An 11,459-nucleotide genomic window follows, 5' to 3' on the forward strand; every position below is an offset into this window, starting at 1 on the left:
TTAAGTCATTCAGTTCACAGATCTGAATACACAGCCTCTCAGCAAGCTGAATAGATACAAGCATGCAAGCTTTCTGTTATCTGATCAAAATAAATTTGATTAATATGGTTACCATACAATTCAGACCTGGCAGACACAATGATGACTGAGCACTCAAAACAAGTCAATGGAAATATACAGGTGACTGAACAGTTCGTTTCCTCTGCAACAAACACTTGAAGTGCACGATTCTCAGTCTTTTGCTGGCTTTGGGTGCCTGCATAAAAAAATTTCTTCCCCCACCACCAGTTCTTTGCAAGATTATTGGATATAGGCAAGAACATCTTCTAGGTCTTTGCTACATCCTGATGTGATATACACTACCAACCAAGCACCAAAACTAGAAACTCCAACTAGAGCAAGACTCTGTTGCCTGATAATTAACTAAGATTTTAACCAAGGGTTTGCTACATTTTAATTTCCAAAGTAGTTGTCTTTTACGTGCTTTTCAGTGAGAAGAGCTGCTATTATTTTGAAGTGTTTCACAACTTACATATTTGAAATAAAACTTAAATTTATGAAAAAGGTTTGGTTGTTATTAATTTTTTGTGCTAATGTCAGTTTAAATCTCTTTAAAAAGAGCCTTATTTTTCAAAAGCATAGTACACTGCACTGTTTTTGGCTGGGATAGAGTTAAATTTCATCACAGTAGCTTGTATGGTGACATATTTTGGATTTGTGTTGGAAATAGTGTCGATAACACACTGATGTTTTAGTTACTGCTGAGCAGTGCTTACATAGAATCAAGGACTTTTCAGCTTCTCACACCATCCAACCAGCAAATAGGCCAGAGGTGCCCAAAATGTTGGTAGACGACACAGCTGAGATAGATCATCCCAACTAACCAAAGGAATATTCCACACCATGTGACATCATGCTCACCATAAAAGTAGGGGGGAAACGACAGGAGGTCTGCTGCTCTAGGACTGGCTGGACATCAGCTGGTTGGTGGTGAGGAATTGTTTTCATTTGCATCAGTTGTCTTTTTGTGTGTGGGGTTTTTTTGTGGTTTTGGTTTTTATCTGTATTTTTTTCTTCTCTTCCTTATTATTTCTAAAAAATATTGCTGTTATTTCATTTTAATTAGTAAGTTTTCTCACTTTTACCCTTCCAATTCTCTCCTCAGTCCCACCAGGGGAAAAATGAGTGACTGGCTGCATGGTGCTTAGTTGCAGATTAGGGTTAAAGAACAGTCCTTTTTGGTGCCTAATGTGAGGCATGAAGGGTTTGAGATAGAGGGTAATAGAAAAGATATCTGTTAACACTTGTGGGTCATGATATTGATTCACCTATTGTCAATATTAGTTTTTCTGATCTGTGCCATGCTCTTATTTTGCTGTACATGTTAAAGATTGGTGTTGGCTTTTGGAGGATGTGCTTATATGATACACATAATCAAAAAATGAAGTTGGTAGAAGAACACTACGTGGGTAAAGTGTCTTAACTACAGAGCATCACGAATGTTAGCTGTGGAATGACAACTTGCAGGAACATGTAGAGGGGGTTTGTTTGTTGACAGTTTTTCTATGAAAATTTTTAAAAGTTTTGTGACATTTTCATTTTACAAATTTCTAAGCAAGTTTTATATTTATTCACCTTTAAACTACCAATTGACATTAATCATTACATGGAACTTCTATATGTTTGGTACCTTACACAATATGTAGGAGGTGCCATTTGCTCAGAACAGTGCAGATTTCTACCCCCCCAAGATAATCACAGCTCAGGAACAAAGTGAAAAACACCTAGGCTAATCAGTCTTAGAACAACACTTCAGTCCCACATAAGATCATACATTTCTACACTCCCCAACACTGCATGCCTGCCTTCAGGTGCTTGCTCTAAGAACTGCTGCACCACTGCTTGTGCATAGGAGAGGTGAGAGGGGGTGGGTGGAGAAAAAGGAAAGAGAATAACTGAAAATATGGTGAAGATAATTGAATACTTTAGGGTGATCACTTCAACCAGGTCATGTCTTTGCTGCAAGATTCAAGATCCTTATCAAATTCTTTCCCTCCTTCCTTGATTTCTTACAAACAAGCTTTCTAATGGCTTTAGAAAACAGAAGGTTTACTGCAGCTAAAGAAGTTGGCTAAAAAGTTATGAAGAAAAATCACACATTACAGAAGAAAGAAGCCAGGTTTTGGAAAGCAGGATTAACTTGGCAATTGGACAAGCATAAGGAACACACTTTGTCTGAGGACAGGGACAATTAATTACTTAGCTGAGGGACAGTCTTTGATGCAAAGTGGAATTTTAATAAGATTTAGAGAGAAGCTGGCTCAAACAAACTATCAAAGCCCTTCCTGTCCCCATATCCAAAGTCACCTCTCTCAAAAGATTTGAAGTGGTAATATTAGCCAGTGATAACAGATATACACAGTCTGAGCACTCACCAATCCAAGAAGAGATCAAAATACATCTCAAAATGTGGGACTCAATACTTATTTCTAAACTTTGCAACCATCAAGACTGAAATTGTCACCTAATATATCCAAATCTGGTAAAAGTCACTTGGGTAGATAAACTTGACCCTTGATGACTGACTCCATGATAACAAGAATTGCTTTCTGGAATTCTGGGTTATTGTAATTACGGTTACCTAAAATCCTGGACACAAACATTCAAAAAACATGTGGCAGAATCCGATCAAACTCTGAGAAAGATAGTAAAATTAAGCAAATAAAACTGAGACCTGCATAACTTGTAAGAGGCCATGGTTCCTTCAAAGAGTATAAGGATTCTTACCACTGTCATTCCCATTGTGGTCAGAGTATGGTGGTCCCATGCCAGATTGACCATTTCTTCTTATCCACCCAGGCTGTAAATTCAGTTCATGAAGAGCTTCACACAGATCAGTTTCAAAATCACACTTTTCACAGGAGGAACCTGAATTGAAGTAAACAAGCAAAAAAATAAACCTCAAAAAAAGAAGCAAAGGGATATGTTGTTGCCATTGCTTGCTGTTTAATTAACACATAGAAACACTCCAAATGGACTTCTAGAAAAAGTAAGAAACAACAGAATTTTTAAGCTACAAAGAGAAACAAGGTAGTGGAACACAGACAAGAGAGAATGAATGTTTGGGGGAAAACGAAACAAACAAAAAACCAACAAAACCAAAAAAACACGCAATCCCACACAACAACAAACCATCACACACACCAACCAGCAAGCCCTCCTCCCAACAAACCAAACCTTTTTCTTCACAAATATTTTCGTAGCTACCTACTTATAGGAAACTGACCAAGATAGCATAGTTTATATGCAGAGGCTGTTCTTGGAATATAGTGTGGCTATCAGCTGAAGAATTTCAGTATATCCTCTGTTTAGCCAGGGTTCTTGCACAGAAAAACAAAGACTTAACACCAGGAAATAACAAGATATGAAAAATGTTTTATTTCACTACTGTTAATTTCTCTATTTTGCAACTTGCATTTTTCAGGAACTTAGAATATAATCCCAGTCTTACAAATTCCCCAGGGTCTAATAACAGAAAGGTGAGGCTGTCATCATGTGACATACTCCGAAGTTTAACAGTGCTACACAGCCGCATTCCTTGAACCACTTATTTTGGTGGTGGAAGGACTCAAAAAACACAAAACCAAAACAACAACAACAACAAACCCCACAAAACAAAACCAAAAAAAACGCACGATGAAACTGCTCAGATGCATCTGTGAAGAGCAAGCCTATTGCAACTTCACTCCAAGCAGAAGGGCAGATACATGGGACTGTGTGCAGATTTAATGCACTGTGTGGAATCCTTAAGTTCACCTGCATTTTCTCTTACACAGCAGAGGAGGATAGGTTAAGACTCTGCCTTCTAATCAGGATTCTAGTTAGACATGAGAGCTACAACGCCTTCACAGTCCCTCAAATTGATGCTCACTCCAGGCCCCTGCTAATGCTCTTGGTCTATTCTGTATTATCACAGTTCACTAATCATTTTCAATGAAGTTGCAATTTCAGCATTTATAGTCACACTATGATGTCCAATTTCATGGCCTTCATATTCACATCAACTTACTGCAAGTTAATTATAAAGTGAGAGAGGGGAAAATAGATATAATTCACACAAGCATTCCATACTCAAGTTAATGTGCAGATTGGCTGATTCATCAACCAACTTTTTATTGCTGCTTTTATTCCTTCGCTCTTTAAGTGGCTGAAAAGCATGTCAGTGGTTCATCATAAAGCACAAACCCTGATGAGGCATATCTGCTTCATAATACATTAAATGCACTAAATCACATTCAATATTTCCTTAGGAATTTTCTCATAGATCAACAAAAAAAAACCAAACCACCAAACAAACAAAAAAAAAAAAACAAATAAAACCCCCAAAAAAACAACAATCCACAAAGTAAAACAAACACCACAGTAAAATACAAAATAGCAAGAACAGTATCTTTTTAAATTGAAAAAAAAAAATCCTTGATCATTCATTATTATTTTCCAAAAGAATATTAATTTTCACAGAAAATATTACTTGAAAGCAAACCAATATATTTTTACTGGAAGATAGATTCACAAGGATAAAGTCACTGCTTAGAGAGGACAAGGCCAAAAGGAAGAAATGTGTGGGATGTTCTATATTTTTTTTTTAGAATTCCCTGTGAACAAAACAAATATTTTAAATAACCTCCAAGGAAAAATTCCAAGTCTCACAGAAACAGACTACAGTTTAAGGGTCTATTTCAAGTCTGTGTGTGCATAAAATTTCAGTTTGGGATGTTCTGGGAGCAAAATATTTTTAAGAGTAGGTAGCTGTCATTCATCCCCTAGTGATTATTTTGCAATAGTGGTTCAGAGTTTAAAAACTGACTGTAGAGTTTATTCTGCTCCTTTTCCAATGCTGTAGCAAAGCACAAACCAACCACATATGAAGTACAGAATTATGATAAAAACACATCATCTGAAATTACAACTCTCATATTTTCAGTGCAGAAACATCCTTAAACCTCCCTAAATCCCCTAAAATAGTAGGAATCTGTTTTGAACATGAGACTACAGGGCTGAAAACTAAGTGGAAAAATAATTTTGCGATAATCTCAATAAATCTCCATAAAAATTACTGGAAGAATGCATCTCTTGCTGCATATTCTGCAATCATAACAGCAAATGTTTCCTGGAGGAAATGCTCTTTTCTAGATAAACCAAGAATAATGAAACATTTCAAGGTTATGCAGCAAAACATAGTATAATCATCCTTTGTGCAAGTGATAAAAAAATATGCCAACCTGAAATGGGTTAGTCGCACATCAGCTGATTCAACAGGCATCATTTCCAGCCATTGGCATTTCATATATTTTTGTACAGTTCAAAAAAGTTTTTTTTTTTAAAAAAAATGTACTGGCATCCAATACACTCTTAATAATTGTCTTATTTGCAGAGGAACGAAACCCAAGTGTCCTAGAGTTGATTCTGGGCAGTTCCAAGCACATATCTTCATCATATTTGGGTGAAACACGAAGTCAATATGACAAAAGAAAAAGCCCATGTATCTGGGCACATAATTGTAATTTGAGGAATGTGGATTTAAGTAGCTGCTCTAAGACTTCAGCTGAAGTAAATGATTGTTAACATGCTCTAATTAACACTTTTCAGTCTGCACAGATGCACACAGGCTCACCTAAATACAATCTAAATTAAAAGCTAAACCTCAAAAACCCAACAACTATGGTAGCTTCCTTTATTGCACAGTAAGTGGAAGAACTTGGACAACCTTTTAGCTAAAATTAGAATTTTTGATAAACCCAAGCTCTTCTTTGTACTCCAGAGCAAAGTTCCTCAAAGAGCAGGACTATCTCATGCATCATGTGAAATAATGCAGCAGGATTTTCTGTTACAGTATTCTGGGAGAAGTAGATTTCTGGTGCAAATTTACCCAGACTGTAGCAGTTAAAATTCACTATCACTTCTTAGATCTATCTTTTAAGGAAAACAGCACCAACTGTAGTCATAGCCTCTGAATGTGGCAAAGATTAAGCTAGGACTATCTGTTCATGAATTCAAGCAAATTTTCTCCTTTGTCCAGACTGAAAAAAAACCAAACCCAACCAAAACTGTTATTGTTTATACCTTGGCCTAGGTATTTCACATGAAATCTGAATTTCAGCAAAAAATTTTACCATCAATTAAGGAAAAAAGGTAATACCTGTTAAATCTCCATTGAATTTATATGTATGTGGAAATAGTCACTTTGCTGCATTACATCCATATTAAGATTTATGAAAGAGTTGCACTGTATAGAAGTCAAAAATTAAGTGGGAAAAATAAAACTGAAGCAGGAAGAAATGTCTTAGAAAAATCAAATGAAGAAGAGGGTGGGGAAAAACAACACCCTGAATATTTTTTAAACATTAAAAAAAAAAAATCCCTCCCTAGTTTGCCCTGCTGTCATGTTCAGGTATCAAACCATATCCCACTTGTGATAAAGCCCACTGAGACTTACCTTGTTTCTTGTCACTGTTGTTTCCATGCTGGTTCGTGAAAATGCACAGTTCCCCAGAGGAAGCAGTGGAGCCATCAACACATTGGCATTCACTTCCTGTAGGTAACTGAGTATTTACCAGAGCAAAGCAGGACAATGCACAGAAGAATATGAATCTCTTCATGGGCTATGCTACTCTTCAAGCTTTTGCTTGGAAAAGAGCTACTTTAACCATCTAGCATTGGTCGTGAAGTGTCTTTGAAAAAGCTATATTTACAAACATCTCTCTGAAAGATATTTTTAGAACCTCACTTTCCAAATCTGCAGCTTAAGGGAAATATGGCTTCTGCGAAGCTGTGGCTTTCAACTTGATGTGCCCTTGGATAATATTTAACCTAATTATAATATTGTTTTATGACTAAAAAAAAAAATTGGTGCATGATATGTAAGTCAAGTTTATATCATTGACTTACTGACTGGATTTATTGCCCAAAAGGTCACAAATATATTAGATAAGAAAATAACACAACAACAAGGCAGAATTACTAAGTGATCAAGATTCATAAAGGTCTCTCTTTTTTCAGTAGGAGTTGGCAAATGATTACAAAACTTATGAAGTTTGTGCATCAAATGTAGAAAACATTGATTTTGTATCCAAGAGATTGTGAGTGACTAATCTAGATCTACAGAAAGAATTAGAATTTTCAGAGACTACAGACATATGATGCCAATAGTTGAAAGTGGTACCTGTTTATTCTTGACTAGGGCTACAACTGTAGATAATTACAGGATTACTTCAGAGCATCTGGTAGTTAATGGAATAATATCTGCAACCACAATTTGCATAAATGCATGAATGAACTGGCTATTAACAAAAACTTCCCAAATTACTATATTCCTGTATTTTCTGGAAAAATCACATTTTGTATGATACTACTAGTATTTCCAAAGGTTAGAGAAAAAAAAAAATACTTAGGATCCTGTATCTGAATTTTTTTGGACAGTGAACAATATGATCATATAAACAAGCACAGTCAGAATTAATCAAAAATAATAATAATTAGGACTGCAGGAATCCATCTTTAGAAGAAACTACCATCAATACCAATCTCAAATATATTACCCCATCAACATATCCAGTCTCTGTCCAAGGTTATTTAGTAATAGATATAATTCTTCCTGCCCTATAATTTGCATAATGACTAGTTCTGAAACAATGTCTTTAGAAGAAAAAATGCATAGTCAGAGGTGACACTACAGTTGCTTATTAAGCTGTCAAGAGCAGTGTTTGCATTGTGTAAATAGATTTACAGCGCATTACACGGTAAGCTAATCAGGGCTCACCCAGCAGATGGGCATTACTGACACATCCTCATACAAAGGACCACCAGCACAAGAGACAGAAGCCAGTGCGATGACTTACAGTCTCTTTGATGCAAAAATCAACTTTTAATTTCTCAGCCGTGTTTCACCAAAACACACCACTTCTGTTAATGCTTTTACATGGATTAATTAAGGATCTTCAAATTAAAGGTGAGGGAGTAGGGAGAGATATCCAGCTAGTCCGAAAAGCCAGTCTTGTGAAAGAAGATTGAAACAACTTGTTTTGTTCAGCCGAGCAACACAAGAAAACAGGGAAATGATATTAATGAAGTACCTTAAGTACTTTAGATACCTTAAACCCAGGGGAAGGAGAGACAGTAGGAAAAGGATAGAAATGATTGCAAAAGTTAAAGGACAGCATTAGCCTAATGCAAATTACTGTGAAATGTAGACAAAATTAGGCTGACAATCATGTAAACCTGACACTCCTTTAATAAAAATAGAGGGATAAAAAAAAATGGTAACTACTTTTATGACACTCTTGCATTACTTTACTAAAAGGATCATACAATTGTCCAAGTGGCAGCTTGCAGTAAGTACTGATGCCAGCAGCTCTGGAGATTTCTTAACCTGTAAATTCCCAAGATCAAATAACTGGAATATACCAGGGGAACGTACCCCTGCGCATACCTTTAATTTGCCTGTTAGCCCTGGTGAGCAGAACAGAGACAAGGTATATCTCTGTAACTAAAACATGCTGAAAAGGAAGGACAAGTGCTATCATATCTGCAAAGAGAAACAGACAACCTGTGTCAGGAGGCATATCTATCATTGCAGAGCCATATTTTTGTAATGTAAGAAGTCTCTTGTCAGGGTACAAAGACTACTACTCCAACACTGCCTTAAAGCCAGCAGTCCAAGGTTTGGTGCAACTTCCCGTATCTCCAACACCAGAGGCAGACATATGTTTATTGTAATAAAATTTCAGTTCTGCCTAGAAAGCATTTTCCAGCTGATTTGATTCAAGTCCACCCATTTTATTGTTATCTTTCCATGGACCCCATTTTATGTCCTTCATTTTAACACTTTGTCTGCAGGCCATAGAGCTGATTGGAAAGTTTCCTGAAGAAAAGCAAAGCTACTAATAAATGAATTAAGATTTCATTGATACATATGTCTGAGCTCATCAATAATGTGTATCATTGAATTGCTTGCTTTTCCTCCATAAGTAAAGCTTAGATTAGAAGCTTCTATGTATATTAAAAAAAGAAAACACAAAAAAAGAACAAAAAACCCCATAACTCTTCCATATAATGTCATATTACTACATTTGTAAAGGCTTAAATGTCTTATAGTATTCAGCTGCTTTGTTTTCCAATCTATTTTCTCCAACATACATTTCATCTTATTCCCTCTTTTCCTCTATGTCTTCTAAAATTCCTTCTCATGCTGTTGTACTTTCACAATGACAGGATTTCCCAGTCTTTCAGCTTTCTCCCATTTTATTAAAACTTCTGTTGCAATATTCTTAGCTGTTCTCCTGCTCTGTCTTTAGCATAAAATCTGTATACAACTTTTGTAAGAGAGTTTTAGCAGAAACTGGTATCCATTTCCATGTTTATTACATACTAAAACTTTAATAAGAAGCAAAATTGCATAACCCAAACAAGTCAGAATTGCCATAAGGTCTGTTATGGGTGAAAACAGATGAAACATGCCCAATACCCAGAAAGCATTCACTATGTTACACAAGGATTTTTAGTGAAGGAAAAAAAAGTTATTTCAGCGAAGATCTAACAAAAAGTGCAAAACCAAAGAAAAGGTGTATTTTTTGCAAGTGTGTGGCTATGTACAAGTAGAGAGAGTTTCTTGACAAGTGCAACAAGTCAGCTCTCTTGTCGATTAACAACAAGAACATCTCAGTTTTTCACAGTCCTGAGAAACATATAGAAGGGAAAAAACATGATTTGGAAACAAAAAACTTGCAGAGAAAGTCAAAATGACAAACATTCCAAGTACTGAACTGAAAGCAGAATAATCAAGATCTAGAAAAAGAAGAAACGGAGAGAGAATGAAAATGTATAAACCAGTAAAAATATGCAGGATGTCAGAAAAGCAGAAGGATGGGCAATAATCAAAAGGGGTTTTTTTTAAGCAGTAGATAAATTTTGCAGAGAAGCTAGACTAAAAAGAAAACAAGCAGAGCATAATTTCTAATTTCTAAATTACTTAAACAAACAAGCATTTATCAAAAAAAAAAAAAAGGTTAAAATAAAAAACTCATTTATTTTACATCAATACTGGATTTATCTGGTTTAGCCTTATTCATTTCATTTAAGCCAAGACAAAATACATTTTCTGTAAGTGAAAAGAGACTGCCTTCTCTCTCAGCCTTTCCACTTAAGTAAATTTGTTGAAAAGTTACAGATATTTAACCTAAGATTTCTAAGAGGCAATTTTTACACAGAACTCCAAACAGACTCTGAAACACAGCCAGAAAAGTTTTGCATTTTTAAGTCTATTTTTTTATGTCAACAGAAAGCTATTTGCTTAAGCAGAAAGTAGATTGCAGTCAGTAAGTGTCCATTAAGCTTTTGTAGAGCTGGTTATTATCAACACTTGCAACAGAGGAAAGAACTCAAAAAATGGGATATTAGTTTCACCATCTGAAAACACTGTTCAAATTTTGCTGCTACAACTAACTTTCTTTCAGGGAAAAGTCTTACTGAATAGAAAACAGTCACATCTTCAGAGAAATCAAAGGTTATATTGAATTTAGTGAAATTTTTAATATCCATATTGTAACAACCATATATGTGACCAGAGCTGGAAGCATTACAGCACCAGTGTATGTACCTTTAACATACATTTCATTTTCTCCTAACATACAGCTTTACATACATCACTAATTTTAATACAAACAATTGTCCAAATTTGTTTATGCTGGAAGAATTTTAGCTTATCATTAAGAAAACTACCAAAATGGTATTTTTGAAATAATTCACAACTATTCAGCCAAGACTCTGTTTTGAGAGCACCCTCCCAAAAATATGCTAGTCATGTTATCAGATGACCACTCAGGTTTTTAATTGTCAAATTGGCACTGAATGACTTCTGCAAAGTAAAAGAAAGTCAAGCAATATCAGTAACATCAAACTGATCAGTTTTTAACAAGAATTAACAGAATTCTTTACTTTGATGTGAAAGGAAATAATTGCATACTATCTGGTTCCCATTGAGTAGCACTAATTCAATAATTTACTTGAAAGAGGACTAAGTTATTAATACATTAGATTAAAAATAATTCTGGGTAAGTGTTCTTACTACTCATCTCCATTTGCTAAAAGAAATTAGTAAAATCATTTGAGAGGTTAAAACCAAAGTTAATATATTGATCTGTGTACAGTATGAACACTGCAGTTAAAACTAGTGAAGAAAAAGTCCCCATTATTAATGCAAGGTGTGATTAACTAGATAAAATCAGGTCAACATCTTACATCATTACAGATTGAAATAAGGTAAAGCTTCAGGAAAATTTTTGGTAGTATAATTTCTATTTTTGTAATGATGGACCATATCACATTCAAGAAGAGTTGACGGATGATGATAGAAGGGGAAGTAAAGAAAATAAGGAGAGACACAAAAGACTAATCTGATCCCT

General features: G+C 35.3%; 1 protein-coding gene across 1 annotated transcript in view; it reads right to left on the reverse strand.

Annotated features, from left to right (window-relative positions):
• MALRD1 (MAM and LDL receptor class A domain containing 1) overlaps window positions 1-6,659 on the reverse strand; it is a 257,882-nt gene extending 251,223 nt beyond the window's left edge. The window contains exons 1-2 of the mRNA XM_065627902.1: window positions 6,497-6,659; window positions 2,788-2,928 (exon numbers count right to left, since the gene is read on the reverse strand). Of these exons, the coding sequence (XP_065483974.1) occupies window positions 2,788-2,928; window positions 6,497-6,659 (304 nt within the window). The remainder of the gene's footprint in view (window positions 1-2,787; window positions 2,929-6,496) is intronic.
• Window positions 6,660-11,459: the final 4,800 nt, after the last annotated feature.

Source organism: Caloenas nicobarica, chromosome 2 (assembly GCF_036013445.1).
Source record: "Caloenas nicobarica isolate bCalNic1 chromosome 2, bCalNic1.hap1, whole genome shotgun sequence".
Lineage (NCBI taxonomy): Eukaryota > Metazoa > Chordata > Aves > Columbiformes > Columbidae > Caloenas > Caloenas nicobarica.